The sequence below is a fragment of the Rattus rattus genome, chromosome 1, assembly GCF_011064425.1.
Source record: "Rattus rattus isolate New Zealand chromosome 1, Rrattus_CSIRO_v1, whole genome shotgun sequence".
Lineage (NCBI taxonomy): Eukaryota > Metazoa > Chordata > Mammalia > Rodentia > Muridae > Rattus > Rattus rattus.
Genome location: NC_046154.1, coordinates 205902643 through 205920970, shown reverse-complemented (window position 1 = coordinate 205920970; position 18328 = coordinate 205902643). Strand labels below are relative to the sequence as shown.

The window sequence follows — 18328 nt, the reverse complement described above, 5'->3', positions numbered from 1 at the left end:
ACCACCCAAGGGAGCCACAAGACAACAATCACTAATATCTATCTATCTATCCATCATCTATCTATCTATCTATCTATTTATCTATCTATCTATCTGCATAACTTGGCAAAATCATAGTGCTTTGGATTCCCTTCTTTTCATCATTATCCCACCAAAACCAAATAGAGAATGCTACCCCAATCACCTTAGCTCTAAAGGCCCTTTGTTCAGTTATTTTGAGAGAGTGAGCTAGCTTGCGTCCTCCCCTTCACCCTCTCTTCTATCAGGTAGGATCTTATCATCCTGCGCTGGCCATCCTGGAACTCTGTAGACCTGCCTGCCTCTGTCTCCCAAGTGCAGATGAGAGCCACAAGTGGCTGGTGGTCACTTTTCTGGTTTCTATTAACCATTCCAGGAGAGCTAACAACATGCTGGCACAATTGATTAGGAATATGCCAATTCTTCTGTGCTACACCAAGTACATAGGGTTTCATGCTTCTCTATATGGAGCTAGAATAAGAGACTGTATCATAGTCCTGTTTTCTCTAAAACTTAATCTCTATTCTCTGGATGTCAAGAGCAAAAAAGGAAACAAACATAAATCAAAAACTGTTCACAACAGAAGCAGGACTGAAGCAAGAGCCAGTAGCTCTGTCTCACCTAGGATACTAAAGACAACAACAGAGTGTGTGTGTGTAGATTACTGGCAGTGCCAATGGATGGAGCTGCTCATCAGACACCAGAGCACAGACTCTGTTGGTCTTCTCAACTAAAACACTGTATTTATCAGGATAACCTGTCGTTTACTTTCTCTTGGTACCTGAGGCAGATGGAGAATGAGGCATCTTTAAACTAAGTGCCTTAGGAAGTAGTACTTCTGGACCTATCCAGTTTCCCCACAAAAGTAATGGTCAAATGCTCAAAAATGGATTGTTTGATGATTTAATACATAATTCTCTTGATAGAAAATCTAGAGAGAAAACAGATCAATTTTCTTCTCTATAAATAATCATATCATTAAATATATAGCGATTTGGGAGAGCCACTTAAATTCCATTCTGAGGAATGATTGGGTTGGGTATATGTTAGAGAGATGGGATAAAAGAATATACTCATACTCCATGTGTTATAAAACCAGAGCTAATTTAGGCTGACTTAGCCCTGATCTCTGTCACTGTTTCAAGACAGGGTATATGTAGCTCAGTCAGGCCCCAAACCTGGTATGTAGCCGAGCATCCTCCTGTCACTACTTCCTTACTGCTGGGATTCTGGTATGTGTGACACTAGACTCAGCTCATGTGGTCTGAGGATGAAATCCAGGGCTTTATACATGTTAGTCAAGAAGTATACTACCAACTGAGCTTCACCCCAGACTTCTCTGATTTAGTTTTTTTATAGGAAGAAGTCCAGTTTGTTGGGTCTGAGAAATATTGGGGTTCTAGAGGGGGTGGCATTTGATAAAGAGCACTAGGCTTCTCTGTTGTCTACTTATCAATGGACTAAGACTTCCCAAGAACTGGGGAACTGCCATAGTTAGTGCCAGTGTAGATGTTAAAATTTGGTGTATTATGTATTTCCAAAAACATGAAATGGACAGAAATGTATGAGGCATTTTACTAGTAAGATTCTGGACTATGATCCAAAACAGGGTAAGCAGTCAGTCCAGGATCTGCATTTTACATTACTTTTTCTTTTTTGAGACAGGGTGTTATGCAACCCAACCTTGTCTTAAACTACCTAAGCAGACAAGGGTGATCTTGAACTTCTGACCCTTCTGTCTCTCCCTCCCGAGTGCTGGGATTCAGGCATGTACACTATCCCTACTTCCTGTACTGCTCCTGAACCCAGGTTCTTGGTACACCAAGGACGTTCTCCACCAGCTCAACCACATCACCAGCACCTAACTTAGGTTTTAAAAAAATGTTCTTGTTTTCTGCCTTCTTTTAATTTATTTATTCATTTATGTGAGACAGGGTCTCACTATAGCCCCGGTTGTCCTACAACTTGCTGTGTAGACCATGTTGGCTTTGAACTCACAAAGATCTTCATGACTCTATCTCTTCTCAAGTGCTGGAATCAAAGGTGTGCATCACCATACCCAGTTGTTTGTTTGTTTGTTTGTTTGTTTATTTATTTATTTTTGGTTCTTTTTTTTTCGGAGCTGGGGACCGAACCCAGGGCCTTGCAGTTGTTTATTTTTAAAAACTTTTATTTTATTTTGAATTATGAGTATATGTGGGTGTCAGTAGGGGGCTATGTGCATGCAACATGCCCAGAAGAAGGTGTAAGAATCCAGAAAGCTGTAATTATAGGCAGTTGTGAACTTCCTAATGTGAGTGCTGGGAACTGAAGTTAGGGTCCTCTGCAAGTATGTGCTCTTAACTGCTGAGACATTGTTCTAGTCCCACTTTTATTTTTAATTGATAATCATTTCGTGTGTGTGTGTGTGTGTGTGTGTGTGTGTGTGTGTGTGCGCGCGCGTGCACATATGTGTGAAAAAGTCAAAGGACAATTGCCAGGAGCTAGTTCTCTACCCCCACCTGGGGCTGAGCTCGGGTCACCAGGGTTGGTGGCAGCTGCATTCACCTGCTGAGCTGTCTCACTGGTCTTCACCTAAATCTTTAATCAGAACACAGTTTGATTTGATTTTTCAGGCTTGAAAAAAAGATTTGGAGAGGTGAGGGCTGCACCTGCTCACCAGATTCTTCAAGCTATTATCTGCACAGTTTGGTGTAGCCTGATGCTCACAGGAAAGCATCACTCTTAGCAGTGAATTTGAATTAGACTTCAAATCAAACAAACATTGGAGAGGAAGAAGGGCTGTTTGTAAAGATCTGGTGTGGGATAATAGAAAGAACACTGGACAAAATCAGCCTCAGTCTTGCTGCTTACAGCCACGTAGCCTAGGGCTCTCTATTCCATCTCTAGCTTCTCTTTCTTCTGATATAAACCAGTTGATCAAGTCAGTACACCAAAAAAGTTGAACCGGGTAAGATATACTTCAGCAACTATAAGGCACTGTTCTCTGGGATAATTACAACTACAAAGAATATACTATCTAGCAGAATTTCATTTTTTTTAATGTGAAAATTTACATATCTTTGGTACCATCAACAATGCAAAGCTCACTCAGCCTCTGGTTTTCAGATGGGCTTCAAGGTTGCACTGTCTAGAGGTCAGAGGGGATGGAGAGATGGCTCAGTGGTTAAGAACACTGGATGCTCTCCCAGAAGACCTGAGTTTGATTCCCAGGACCCACATGGCAGCTCACAACTGTAACTTCTTTCAGGGAATTCAATACCCTCTTCTAGCCTCTGTGGGCACTCCATGTATGTGGTACACAGATACTCACACATAAAATAAATCTTTAAAAATTTTAGGAAAATGTGAATTTCTCTATCCTTCCCAACAGTGGGAAATGCCATTGTCTCTTTTTCCGTTCTCCTCTTCCTTTTAAGATTTATTTTTATTGATATGTATGTGTGCATAATTGTGTGAGGTAGGTACACGTGAATCAAAATGGAATGCAAATGCTTGTGGAGACCAGAGGGCATCCAATCCCCTGAGAGTCACCTGATGTGAGTGTTGGGAAGGAGTTCATGTCTTGTATAAGAGTACTGCACAGTGGTAGCCACTGCGCAGCTCAGCTTTGGGAAGGTCAATAGGAAAGACAATTAGAGCTTTGGAAGTGAAACATATATTTTGAGTCTCCTATTGCACTGAGGATTTAAAAATGGAGAAGGCCTTTGGAAAGAGTCAGTGTTGAAATATATTGTTAAATACTCAGCTCTCTATATTCTGTAGCTCTTCTGTTGGTAAATGAGGGAGAATAAACTTACAGTGAGTTGATGCTAGTATAGGATATTTCTTTCACTCCCAACTTATATTATCCCTTAGGATGAGACTGAGAGATTAAAATGAAAAGATCTTAGTATGTTTGTTTTGTGAAAAAAGAGTGTTAGGCACTGGAGAAGTCAGTACAGCAAGGAACAGCTCTCCTCACAGTGAAGGGTGAATGACAGATAGTAAGTCCTACAACGGACACACTCTGGGTCCATTCTAATGCACACCTATCCTCTCTGCGGTTGATCTCAAGGGAAAACCAACACAGAGAGATATGCATATATGTATTTATATATGCACATATTATATCCCTGTTCTAGACCTTCCACACCTTTCCACAGACTAAGAAAGGCAGTCAACAGAACCCATCCTTTTACCTTATAATAGGTATATGGTTTGAACCTCTTGAAAGTGCCAAGTTCTAGCCCATCTGTGTGTGTGTGTGCATGGGAGGGGCTGGGGGAGCACTGGCCTGTCCCACACCACTGGTGTCCCCTTCACCAGGGCTCAGTGAGAGTGGCAACAAGAAAGTCACTGAGGTGGAGCCTTTTTTTTCCCCAAAAGGAAAAAAGAATCCAGTATTGCAAAACTCACAAATTTAATTCTTTCACAAGCAGCCATGCATGGAGCAAATTCACTCACTCCACTGAAAAGATTACAGCAAAACAAAATTAAAAATAAAAAGGAGAGATATAGATCACACACAGGTACCTAAAAATCTGCCTTCTCTTGTGAGAGCTAGAAGAAAAGGCTTCTTTGGAGAGTCTGTTGGTTAATATCAAAAACAAAACAAAACAAGAATAGTATCATTATAGGGTTTTATTAACCTCACTGATAAAGCCAAGTGACAAGCAGAGAGCATGCTCAGTGGTACTGACCTGATGTCATTTAGATATCCATTCTGGCCAGCCTAGTTAGGGAGAAAATGGAAAATAACTCATAAGAAATAATAAGGCACAACAGAGAAGAATGTCCACGATGCTACGAATGCCCACACTCTTCCAACCAAAGCTCTTACCCATCAACAGGGGGAGGGAGCAAGGCTAGGGTAACCCACCACCTCACCCCAGACCAACGTCTCACCTTTCACATGAAAACATTTGGCAGTTTTAGCCTTTCCACAGCGTTTAAAATGAAGGTTGATAAGGGGAGAAGTATTAGAGGAGGAACAGGAGAGCTGCGAGCCTAACTACTGCCTCCTTTTTGGCTCTACACTTACCGCCCTAGCAGTGAACTGAGTGAAATACTGACATACTTTATCTTAGGCATATTCGAAGGAGGGGGACGTGAAAAGCAAAGTTCATTTTTGGAAATTAACCTCAGTGGCTGTTTCTTTCTGCCCTTTCCATGTGCCCAAAAGAAAGGTTCTGGGCCTTGAGTCCCATTATGGGTGAGATAGTGGGGAAGCAGATCTTTTTAGAGCCTAAAACAATGAGGACATTAAAGTCTGGGACAGTCCCACCAGGACCGTTCTGACAAAGCCACTGAGCTGAGTGGAGTGAGCACTGTGTGGACCCCAAACCTTCGGAAAGGCAGAGGATGGGCGCCCAGCTGTTGAGCACAGCGGCTCTGCGCAGGGCACCTTTCCCCAGACGCAGCTCAGGCTCTAGAGAAGGCTGCAGCAGCAGCATTTCCATCCGAACACCCTTCTTGGCACTTCCCGTTCTTCTGGGCCTGTCCTTGACCTCACTCTACCCTTCCTCACCCCCTCTGACTGGGCAGGCTCCTCTCCACATGGACTCTTTGGAGGATGGTGGGCTTTGGCCATTTCTCCTCATCTAGATCTTCTGAAATTCCCGAGGCCTCTACTACAAGAGCTAGGAAATACTGAAACGAAAGTGATAAATCCACAAGGATTTAACAAAGAATACATGTATTAGTAGAGGCTTGAGAGACTAGAAATCAGTAAGAAAAAGGAAAGATGCGCTAATTTTGCCTTTGCTATGCTGTAGTAGGTCCACTATGGTTGAGAACTAGCTCCAATGTCCTGTACTAAGCCATCTGTGCTTTCAGGTAACAGGACTTTGTAGGGGCTTGACACAGTGAGGCAGTCATTTTCTATGCCAGTGCAGCAGAGGAGTACACAGACAGTCAGCTGGTTGTCATTGCTGGGACTACCTGATCTAAGAGCCTAGAGCAGAGCAAGATATCAAGAAGTAGCTTCCAATAGTTTGTAAACATGGACTTTGGGGCCAGACTGTCTACACAAACACCTAGCACTCTGGCTAACTAGCAATGTTATAGTACGTTGTTATCAAATCTCTCTGTCTTAGACTCTCATTTATAAAGTTAGAAAAATAATTAAAATTACTTCACAGACCTGTTGTGAAGATGACATGTTAGCCTACCAAATGCCTAAAAGACGTTAAGTACTACATAAGTATTTCTATTCACAATTTAGGGCCATCCTGGCCATAACCATGACCTCTCCCTCTCATTCCACCCACCTGGTCTGCAGGTGATATACTGAACTCTCTTGAGTAGGGACAGTTTAGGGGACAGACTTTTCTGACTTGTATGGAAGTCTACATAGTAGAAGTGAGAAGACTGCCTCTGAATTCTAAGCCAGAAAGCTTGGTGTGTGCCACTTCCCATAAGGATTCTTAAAAGCTTAGCTCTCTGTCTAGACAATGAACAAACATTTTTTCTAGAGTGGAGACATTATTTTTCTGAGTGAGGTGATGATGAAAAGACACACACGTTGTTTTGTGTGCATTTGTGTGTGATATAAAAATGGGAGGGGTGTCTTGATGAATGAAGAAGAACAAAGGAACGGGAGGAGAGTAGTGTCCATCCACATGATTTAAACCTCCTTTTTGCTACGATGTCACTCTGTCTGGGTCCACATGTTTTGGAGGTCTGTTCATCCTGCTTATCTAACCTGTCCCTGAAATCCTGCTCTTTATTGCTTAGACTATCAGGCAAAGGCATCTAGTTAGACACAGGGTGACAAGTGCATTTGATATGGTCCACAGTTCTTAAAGATGAAGTCACCCAAACTGACTGACTATCGCCCTTTGGATTACAAAGCCGTTGCTGTCCTAGGAGCAAAGTAAGGAGTGGACAGAGGAGGAGGAGGAGGCTTCCTGTCCCAGTAGGGAGTGCGGGGAATCGGGGTGCCCTCTGTACACAGGGGCTGTGGGACCTGCAGAGATCGATACCAGAACAGCCCTTTAATAAAGCATCAATATATCCTAAAAACAGACTGGCCAAACAAGACGTGTGTTGAGCCTGTATGGACACTTGAGTCTTCTCTGAGAAGCAAAGATATGTAGAACAGACAGCAGGAGTCTGGAGGGTGAGTGGGAGGAGGCTAGGCAGGTGAGAGTTAGGGCCCTTTCTTTCATCAGCTCTGCCAACACCAATTCCCTTTCCAGCCTAGTCATATTTACCAAATTCAGCCACTCCAAGTTTTGGTTCTCTTTGTATAGCATACAGCATAATGTATTCCAACACAAATGAAAACCTGTAGCTTCTCAAACAGCTATCTGGGACTAACTGATGTTGGTGAAAAGAAGAAGAAAAGAAGAAAAGAAAAAGAAACAAAAGACCCAACAACATTTACGGAGGGTTCATTCCATTCACAGTTCCAAAGATTAAGAGCTAAAAGCTATGGTCTGACGACTCTCAGAAGCTACACTTACCTCTCGGGCAAATATTCTCTCTCGGACCCTTTGATATTCCTCCTCTCTCTCTTCTATTGACTTGCTCCTCCTTCCATCCTGCAATGGAACTCTCATCTAGATCGGTGAGCAGAATTAAGCTAGTTAAGTTCTCCTCGTACTGCAAGCTCACTGCACACCAGCAAGGAAGAGAAACCGGGAAAGTTTACAGTTGCCATAAAAAAAAAAGTAAAATAAAGAAATAAAATAAAATTTCCAGTACTGAACAGGATTCACTGGGTACATCTGACCATGCAGTCTGGGAGATCAGCTTTTCTGGATGGTAGAGGACTTTCCACCCTCCCCCAAGCCCCAAATATCAAGAACAACAACTCTGTATAAGGACTGGGCTGATTCCCTGGAGTACTCAGGTACTGCTCAGTCAGTAAAGATCAAGAAAGCAGCCCTGGGAAAATAACCAACAGTGCTTCAGAGGGCACGGAAGGGGAAGAAGGAAGCTGAAAGGGCAAAGAAGGAAGTGTTTAGCAGCTGAATGTGGGAGGTTTACAGAGCTAGCACTGAGCAGGTCCCTTCTTCAGTCACTAATGCCATACCCTAGCAACCCAAGTCAAGCCAAACAGGGCTTAGCAAAACCTCAGAAGTGAGGCTAAACTCAAAGATTAGGCATTTTTCTCATCTCATTGCTTAATTACAGCAACTGAAGGGAGCTGAGGAGACAGAAATAGGAAGAGAACAGTGCAACACAGAAGAGAAAGAAAGAAAGAGAGTAAATGGAAAGAAACAAGCAGCGAGAAGAACAGATAAATGAGGCACAGTGACGGGAGGAGTGGCAGACAGCAGGATAGAGGAGAAGATGGGGGACAGAGAGACGTTCATGTTCTCTGACAGACAGTGACAGACCAATAGAAATGTTGGATGGGCAAATGACCACTTCTGGCTAGCTATCACCTAGCTTTCATCACCGTTCTTCCTCTTGAACTGTATTTGTGAAGAGTGTCCTGGCTGGTGTATCAGAGAAGCTCTCTCTACAGTGACTACAGAGCACGGAGCTCCGAGAGGGAACTCATTACTCAATGTCATCACACTACACACAACTCTGACCTTCAGTCAGAGGCTCCAGATAAAGCTCTAAGGAACCCACTGCTCTAGGCCAAAACCCTGTGTCTTCACCTGTTTCTAAAGGCAGCCCAGGACTTCTGGGGTCTCAACTCTGATTAGATACTGTCTTCCCCACTCTTTGGAACCTATACTCTACTAATATGTTTTGTCAACTCTATTACAAGGAGACACAAGACCCTTGACAAGCTGTCGGCTTCAAGCACCACATGCCCACAGCAGAGTAGAAAGCATAATGGGGCATCACAGCAAATCCCAGCTGCTGATTCCCAGTAAACTGATTTCAGGCAAGTAACTTAACATCTGGTGGACTCAGCATTTTTATGTGTAAAGTGGGGTTAATAACCCCACTTACACTGCGTTGTGGAAAGGAGTAAAAGAGATAACACATATATGTTTAAAGCAAAGCTCAGTCAGGGAAAACAATAAAATAACAATACTATGTTTGTTACTAACACCACAGCCAGAAAGGGCAGAGAATCTACCCTACTAGGTAGGGGCCAAGCTTGAAGCTGTGAGACGAAAACCTCGAAGTACAAACAGACCACCTTCCATTCCAATGCAATGTAGGCCTGAGTACTCCCTGATCATGAAAAGGGGCTTTGGGAAAATGTAGAGAAGGGCATCAGGATGGAAAGGCTTTCTCTTGTGTTACAAAAATTTGTCTTTTTGTAGTTTTCTTTGCTTTCAATCAGACCCAGCGTGTTTGTCCACATTAGATAATGGTGTCTTTCTTTAAAAAAACTCCCTTTCATATTCAAGTAGCAAGCAAGAAAAGTTGTGGTCTCAAGACCATATAGTATATCAAGAAACCCAAGTGTGACTGTAGAAGTATGGTGTTATTATATAGTTTCTACTCCTCACCAATACTCATATTGGTTCTACCTAACTGTCCTCTTCAACTCTCATCCCCTGGGAGCCAAGCAGATGCAGAATAACTCTCCATTTAGATAAGAAAACTAATCCTCAATTATTTGCTACCTAAAGGGACAGAGAATAGAACGGCAGCCAGCCCCACCATAAATGAAGGGATAGGACAGTTTAGTGTGTTTACTGCTTAGTTTCACCAGAGTGGACCAAAAGGAACCTGCGGAAGTTCCCAGCACTGAGAGCCAGATTTACTCACATGGGGGAAGGAGTTGGAAAGATTAAGTAGTCTACCAAAGGGGATCAGAGGCGCACCTCTATAACTGGTTAAATTCAACTGTGACTTTGCCAGTTTAAGGCTAGCCCTCAGCTAGGATAGGAGTGGAAATGGATAAAGTAACTTTTGGTTATTTTGGTAGCTCCCGACGTAGGTTCTGTAAGCCAGGGGAGGGGTTGGGCAGGGAGAGATGACACTGAAGTCAGTTAGATCAAGGCTGACATAGGGAGGGGCCTTGTTTGTCCAAAATGAAATGTTATACAAGTTAGAGGCAAACCTAAAGAATCATAGGGCAAATGAGACCTCAGCACCGTGACTCTCTGGGGCTCTGGGCGTGGACCTAGCTCAACAGCCAATCCTCAGTGTTAAGCTCCAACCAAGTCAGGATAACAGCTCTATGGATTTTTCCATTCTAAGATATTTTTAATATCTTCTCCATTCCCCCCAATCCTCCTCCCTTCCCAGTTCCTCTCTTTATAGGCTGCCCTTTTCACCCTCTTCCATTCTTCACCTGGTTGTCATCTCGGTCCATACTGGCATCATCTCTCTTGAGAATGAATCTCTGTTGAAATTCTGTGTTCTTCTCATCTTTTATATGTTCTGAGAACCTCTGTTCAGGGCTAAGATTTGGAAAGAAATGTAAAAAGAAGGGAGGAAAGAAGACCTTTTTGTTAGGGAGAAGAACTTCTACACACACCTCTCCTAAATTCCACATCTCTACTCAAGAGAATTTTTGGTGTTAGGAATCCGAAAAGTCACATAATGGTTCAAGTGAAATCTTTGTGTCTAACCCCCTTCCCTTTCTTGATACAGCAGCTCATGTAATCTGGCTCTCAATTGCTGAGCCTTCTGCCTCACGGAAGTGCGAGGACCACAGGTGCACACTACTACATGATGCCTGTTCTTTAGTGTAACGCCTCTTCATTCAAAGTTGTGTCTGGCCTATGCAAGGTGACCAGAAGCTAGGGCCAGTTTGCACAAACCGCCAGTATCTCTAATCAGAACCTATCTCTAAGACCTCACAGGAAGTAGGAATTGAGGAGATACCCTTCTCCCTCCCCTGGATTCCCTGTGTTCTTCTTCTACCCTGGCTGGCCACCCCATGAGAACCACGGCTTTTCCAATCCACGGCTTTTCCTTACATTCTCGTGCTGCTGGTTTTGTTGATGATGACAGCTTTCCCTGTTTGGTCAACATTATGGTCCATCCCAAAATAGGCAGCTACCCGGTGTAATAGCATCCGGTGATATGAGGTCATCTGAGGGAACTTCTTGAACTGGTTACTGCAGGGATATCAGGGTAAAAAGTAAAAGAAGACAGCAACAACAGAAGTCAACTAAGTTTTCTTAGTAGTGTCTAACAAGGAAAACAATTTAGGAGGATCAAACATACAAAAAATTTACTCTGTGAGAACAAAACAAGTTTCTCTCAGTATTTTGTAGATTAATTTGTTACAGCTCCTAGTAATGCTGCTTGTTCTCAGTGTGTGATGCTACTGAAGGCCTTGTTTCCACCCACCTGAATGGTGTCAGTTAAAGGAAAGTGGGAGAAGGACAGTATTATCTGTGGCAATACCTAGCTGCTAAAAACAATGTAAGTTCTTGTTGGCTCACGTTTAACATTTCCAGATTGTTTCTTTCTCCCTAAGTCTTTTTTTTTTTTTTAAAAGACTTATTTATTTCTGTTATGCATGTGAGTACACTGTAACTGTCTTCAGACATACTGGAAGAAGACATTGGATCCTATTCCATATGGTCGCAAGTCACCATGTGGTTACTGGGAATTGAACTCAGGACCTCCAGAAGAGCTCTTAGCCACGGAGCCATCTCTCCGGCCCTTCTCAAATTCTTTTACCCAGGGAGCAATTACTTCAAAGTTCTTTCTTTGAGGAAAGACTGATGTCCCAAGGCTGTCCCTACTTCCTCCCCAGTGCCCCTCCCGTCTCTCAAGTGCATTTCAGCAGAGTAACCTACTTGTTGTCACTGATGAAGTCCAGAATCTCTTGCTCTAACTTTAGCAGCATCATTCTGTCCCTGTTTAAAAAAGATTAAAACAAAACAAAACACAGCCCTCCCACAGACATTAAAAGCAGGGACTGAAAACCAACTTGTTCATCACAAAAACTGAAGAATGTATCCAAACTCTAATTAATAATAGATATAATAGTGCACAAGCCAAGGACCTCCGTATACTGTCCTATGGTAGGTATTCTGAAAAAGAACACCAACTCAAATACATATTGTATAGATCTTTCCTAATTATGTCTTTGCTATAGATATATCAGCACTCTAACTATTAGCAGCAAAGTCATATAAACACATACTCTACGCTTATATATCTAGGCACTATTGTCTATCCCACCCAGTACTCCGAGGGTTCTAAAGCAGTTATGATTTTGCTTATGTTCAAGTCACTAGCTTGTTCCTGTAGAACTTTAAGCAGTGAGCACGTAAGTCTTAAGCTTTTTAGTCATTATTCTCTTATTTTACAACATTTTTGTCAACTCTTGAAAATACAGAAATCTCAATGAGATAATATTCCAAATACTTCAATAATAAAAAACAATACTTTAGAAGAATTAAGAAGCAGTGGGCATTCTAGTAACAGAGAAGAGCTGGAAAGCTGTTTGGCTTTAGAGTCCCTCCTGCTGCCCACCCTCTCCCTTTCCCCCTCACAGCAGTCATGTTATTACCTTGGGTTCTTTTTCAGTGTATTTACAAGAAATTCATGTAGATCTATTCCAGTGGAGTCAGTATATTCTTGGCTGGAGTCTAGAACCACCACAATGAAAGAAATTTAAAAGAAATGAAACTGCTTGCATAGTATCTAATTTTAAACAAAGCCAATGTCTACATAGACATTATGAGAATAGGACACTAGAACTAAATTCAAGATCTCAGCATAAAACCCTAAATGACATTTACTGCCAGCCCTGTGAAGTTCCCACGATGGACTGGTTGGTCTGCCATGTGTATTGGTCGTCTGAGGTTCAATCCCAAGTACTGCTAAAAACAAAAAGGAGACACCATGGGCTGAGGAAACAGCTCATGGACATAGCGCAGACTCCTAGCACCCACATAAGAGCAGAGCTGGCACTGGGGCAGAGGGTGAAAACAGGCAGCTCTGTAGAACCCACTACCCAGCAGGTTTGGTTGAATCAGTTCTAGGTTCAGTGTAGAAACTGCATCTCCAATAATAAGGTGGAGAGGCTGGCGAGGTGCTCGGGGGTGGAGGTGCTTATTGCCACAGTACCCGTGTGAGCATGTATACACACACACACACACACACACAGGGCTACAATATTATACTAAAATACTATTTAACGTTAGTAAATATTTATTGAATGTCCTGATCAAAATGAAGCAGGCTTTATTCTACAAATGAAAACCGGTAAAGGCAATCACATTTGAATTTCCAAAGTCTCGGAAAATATATCCAGCTTTATTTTTTAATCCCAAGTTGCTTTGTCAAATACAATTTTTCAAAGACTAAAAAAATTTTTTAGTGTGTGTGTAGTGCATGGTGCACAATGCAGGCGCACGTGTGTGTGTGTGTGTGTGTGTGTGTGTGCGCGCGCGCGCGCGTGCGAACACTCGCAGGTGTGATGTGGACACACATGCCCTGGTACAGGAGGTCAGAGCACAACTGTGCAGAGTCACTTTTTTGTTATGTCTTTGTGTGGGTTCCAGGGATTGAATCAGGTTGTTAGGCTTGCATTGCAAACATTTTTACCCACAGAGTTATTTTGCTGCACCTCAAATATGGTAGTTTTTATAGATTTTTGTCTTTAAAGCCAGTGTCCAACAAGTAAAAGCAGATCTGTATTATAAACAATAACATAAAGGGCAGGGTGATGTTCAGCTGGTGAAGTGCTTAGTTAACATAAATGAAGCCCTGGGATTGATCCTAGTACCACTAAACTAGCATAGTAATCCCAGAACTCAGAAGATGGAGGTAGAGGAGGGTCAAGGCCAATTCAAAGTACATGAGATCTTGCTTCTAAATAAATAAAGAAAGTAATGTATAACTAAATCACTGTAGGCATCCCCAATTGAAGATACTACTCATGCCACCATCTATCCTGGAGCACAAAGCCAGAAAATTGACTACACTGCCTTATTCTAGGTAGTGTCAATGCTGGCACAGTACCTCTCTGTGGTATGTAATGCCCCGAGGCAAGATTGGTTAAAGAAGCAAAAAAAGTCCTTAATGTAGTTAATGACTTCCCCAAGTAACCAAGGCAGTAGGAGACACTGAACTGCAGTGGGTGTGAGATGTCAAGACAAAAAGAAAGAACATTCTAGTTTTTTTTTTTTTTTTTTTTTTGGTTTTTTTTTTCGTAGCTGGGGACCGAACCCAGGGCCTTGCGCTTCCTAGGTAAGCACTCTACCACTGAGCTAAATCCCCAGCCCCACATTCTAGATTTTTAATCCTAGCTGTTCCAGAGGCTGAAGCAGGAGAAGTCAAGGAGTCAAGGAGTGTCTGAACTACAAACTAAGTTCAAAGGCAGCCTGGGAAACTTAAGTGAGATTTAAAGTAAAAGATGGGTGGAGATATAGCTTAGTGACAGAATGCTTGGTTGCCTAACACATGCAAGGGTCCAATCCCTAGCATAAAAGGAGAGTGAGAGAGAAAGTGAACTGTGGGTATAGCTCAGCTGGTAGAGGGCACCATTAAAACCAGGCACAGTGGTAATCCTGTAATCCTAGGACTCAGGAGATAAGAGGCAGGAAAATCTTAAGTTCAAGGTCATCTTCAGTTACACAGCAAATTATAGACCAGGGCCATGTGCATGAGACCCTGCCTCAGAATTTAAGAGAAAAGGATCTGGAGGGATGGATAGCTTAGCAGTTAAGAGCACTGCATGCTCTTCAGAAACCTGGATTTGATTTCCAGCAACCACGTGGTGGCTCTTTCCTGCGTGTAACTCAGTCCCTGGAGAACTGGTGCCCTCTTCTGGGCTGCCTGGGCACCAGGCATGTACATGGTGCACAGATACACATGCAGGCAAAACATCTATGTACATAAAATAAAAATAAATCTTGAAAAGAAAATGAGATACTGGCAGTGGTGGCACATACTTTTAATTCAGCACTAGGAAGCAGAGGCAGAAGGATATCTATGAGTTCAAGGCAAGCTTGGTCTACACAGTAAATTCCAGACCATCAAGGGCTAGTCTCTCAAAAATAAGTAAAAAAATAAAAATAAAATGAAACACCTTCTCCTTTTAAAAAAATACGGGAGGGAGAGAGGGAACAGAGAGAGAGAGAGAGAGAGAGAGAGAGAGAGAGAGAGAGAGAGAGAGAGAGAGAGGGAGAGAGAGAGAAACAGAGACAGAGACAGAGACAGACAGACAGCACACTCTGGCATTGGGCTAAGCTGGATAAGAGGACAGCCCTCACCTCTGGATAGCATCTTCCTTGGGACCTTTTCTTTGCTTTTGTCCTTGTCGTCTTTTTCAGAGACATCTTTTGTGGACTTTTCTTCCTCCTTATCAGAGGGGCAGCTGATGTGCAGTTGAATTATATCCTTAAACAAAAGGAAAGAGGTATATAATCAAATATGGGAAAAAGATTTAAACTCTATGGTGGGTGTGGAGAGATGGCTCAGCTTAATGAAGAGCACTTGCTGCCCTGACAGAGAGCCCTGCATTCAGTTCCCAGACCCCATGTGGCTCACATCATCTGTAACTCAGCTTCCAGGAGATCTGACGGCCTCTTTGGACCTCTGCAGGCACCAGGCATGCACATGGTGCACAGGCAGACATTCAGGCAAAATGTCCACAAACATAAAATAAATCAATCTTTTCAAAAACAAACTCTTTTTGTGTTTCTCTCAAAATCCGATTAGCAAATCTTAGGAGGAAAGATTTGTCTTTTCTTCATTTTTAAAAAACCTCTCTCTGTCTCTCTGTCTCTCTCTCTCTGTCTCTCTCTCTCTGTCTCTCTCTCTCTCTCTCTCTCTCTCTCTCTCTCTCTGTGTGTGTGTGTGTGTCTGTGTGTCTGTGTATCTGTGTTTATGTGTATCAGTAAACTTGTGAAGGTCAGAGAGCCTTGCTTGAGAGTTATGGTTTCCTGTGTGTAGTAGTGTGTCCCAGGCTAGTCTAGTTAGCCTTTAGCTTGCTGAGATTCTTGTCTTTGCCTCTTACCTTACTATAGGAGCACCTATGGTGGGTGGTGGGCATATGAACTCAGGTCCTCATACTTCCATGACAAGGCTTTACCCACTGTGTTGTAAAAACAGCCACTATAGGCTCACGGATTTGAATGTTTAGTCACTAGGAAGTAGCACTATTTGAAAGGATGAGAAGGTGTGGCCTTGTTGGAGGAAGTGTGTCACTAGGGGTAGGCTCTGAGGTTTCAAAAGCCCAAGCCAGGCCCAGTGGCTCACTTCCTGCTGTCTGTGGATTGGGATGTAGCACTCTCAGCTACCATGCAGGCATGCTGCTATGCTTCCTGCCCTGATGACAATGGACTAACCCTCTGAACTGTAAGCCAGCCCCAATTAAACGCTTTGCTTTGTAAGAGTTGCTGTGCTCATGGTGTCTCTTTACAGCAATGGAACACTGACTAAGACACCCACTGGATCATCTCCCCTGCCCCAACTTTATCTTATAGAAGAGTTAATTGTTATTAACAATTGTCTATTGTTAATTACTTTGCTTTTTTGTTCCACTGACAGCAGAGGGCAACCTTTTCCTGTCAGAAGTCACAGCTGAAACTGCTCTGGCTATCCCTGTAAGACGTGGATGGGAAGAGTGTATCAGAGTGTGTTCAGTCCCAGGTCCTCTGCCATGTGAGCAAGACATTAAGACTCAAAATCCCCACTGTCACCACATAGATTACAAGAGCCCTTTTCTTTCTTTGTTTCTTTCTTTTCCAATGATTTATTTATTCTTAAGTGAATTATTGGTGCTTAGCCTGTGTGAATGTCTGTGTGAGGGTGTCACATCCTCTGGAACTAGAGTTACAGATAGTTCTGAGCTGTCTTGTGGGTGGGTGCTGGGAATCAGAACTGGGTTCTCTGGGAAAGCAGCCAGTGCTTCTAATCACTAGACACTAGAGTGGTCTCTCTAGCTCCCAAGACCTTTTCTTTAAAGTACCTTTCCATGTAAGTCTTGGTGGTCCAGGTCTGTAATCCTAGCACTCAGGACATAGAGGCTGGAGGACCAGAAGTTCAAAGTCATCTTTGGCTACATATAGAGTTTGAGGCTAATCTGAGATACATAAGACCACGTCTCAAAACAAAATAACACTTTGTTTGCTTTCTAGGTCCAGTGTCCATGCTGGGGTTGCTACCATGCTTTACCCAACAACTGTCATGATCAGAATAAACAGAATCAGGCTTGTAAAAGACCTACCTGGGTGTCTAGTGGCCCATCGACAAATGGAGTGGAGCATTCCTCACATACTGCCAGACTTCGAACCAACTTGAGCTTGGAATTAGACTGAAAAAAAAAACAACCCAAAACAAACATCAAAAAATATACTACACACACACACACACACACACACACACACACACACACACACACACAAAACTTGTTGAATGTTTAGAACACACTTTCTTAGACTCAGTTAGTTGCAGTTGTTCTTTTTTCTTTCTTTCTTTCTTTTTTTTTTTATTATGAAAATGGGGTCTAGACTTGTGGCTCTGGCTGCCCTGGAACTCACTTATATAGACCAGGTTGGCATAAGAGAGAATTTGGTGGACATTAATACTCATACAAATAGCCTTTCTAGAGAAGCCCTGAGTGAGCAGAGAAACAAGCAGTTCAGTGTGAACAAGACCAAACACCCTCAGGTTTCCTGGAGTCCTGCCAGGTGTCATCTCAGGCTCAGATATAGACAGCCTGAATGGGAGGAACAAGCCAGACAGTACTGGAAACAGTAGGAAATGCATGTATGTACATGTGCATGTGACCACATTCACATTCTGTGTGTGATGTACACTCGAGAGAGTGAGATACAAAAGGCAGGAGGAAAGCTTTACTTCTATTTAACCTGAACAAGCAGGTTCCACTGACACACACTTCTGAGCTGCAGAATGGATAATGTCAAAAAGTAAGTGATAGAGGAAGAATGCTCACCTTGGCTCTTTTCCTGGCATGGCCATGACTGGATGTCCGTCTCTGTTAGAAGAAGATTACAAGATAGGAAAGGTACAGATAATCAATACTTACAAGCAATACATGTTAACAACAACACACTAGTTATTAACTGGTTTTAAATGCCACCACATGATGTCAAAAGTCACCAATTCCAACTCCAGCAACTGTTATACAGAATGGGTCCTGTGCTATCTACTGTCAAAGCACCATTCATCATCAGAAATCAATAATTTTCCTAGGTTATTATATTGATAAAAGCTTTATACAAATCATGGGGTCCTCTCCTGACTGTATGGACTACCAGAGCATGAAGTACTTTTTCCTTACAAGTTTGCTCAAAGAAGTCTATTTAATCCATAATGGAAATGAAAGATAATCCCTCCATGTCTCTTTCTTGTGTATTCCAGTTAGCCTTGAAACCACTATATATAGGAGGATGACCTTGAACGTCTGATTTCTATAGGCATCCATTACTATACGTGGTTTATGCTGTGCTTGGGGATCAAACTCAGG

General features: G+C 42.7%; 1 protein-coding gene across 18 annotated transcripts in view; it reads right to left on the bottom strand.

Moving 5' to 3' along the window:
• Positions 1-18328, bottom strand: part of R3hdm2 (R3H domain containing 2) — a 128007-nt gene that overhangs the window by 27949 nt on the left and 81730 nt on the right. For 8 of the 18 annotated variants that reach the window (XM_032913907.1, XM_032913892.1, XM_032913844.1 and 5 more), the window contains 10 exons: positions 17795-17836; positions 17066-17152; positions 15108-15234; positions 12398-12476; positions 11679-11738; positions 10848-10988; positions 10217-10325; positions 7467-7562; positions 4701-4732; positions 4534-4587 (listed from right to left, as the gene is read on the bottom strand). In XM_032913907.1, coding sequence (XP_032769798.1) covers positions 4534-4587; positions 4701-4732; positions 7467-7562; positions 10217-10325; positions 10848-10988; positions 11679-11738; positions 12398-12476; positions 15108-15234; positions 17066-17152; positions 17795-17836 — 827 coding nt within the window. The remainder of the gene's footprint in view (positions 1-4533; positions 4588-4700; positions 4733-7466; positions 7563-10216; positions 10326-10847; positions 10989-11678; positions 11739-12397; positions 12477-15107; positions 15235-17065; positions 17153-17794; positions 17837-18328) is intronic. The other 10 variants (XM_032913853.1, XM_032913862.1, XM_032913944.1 and 7 more) reach the window with 3 other exon arrangements.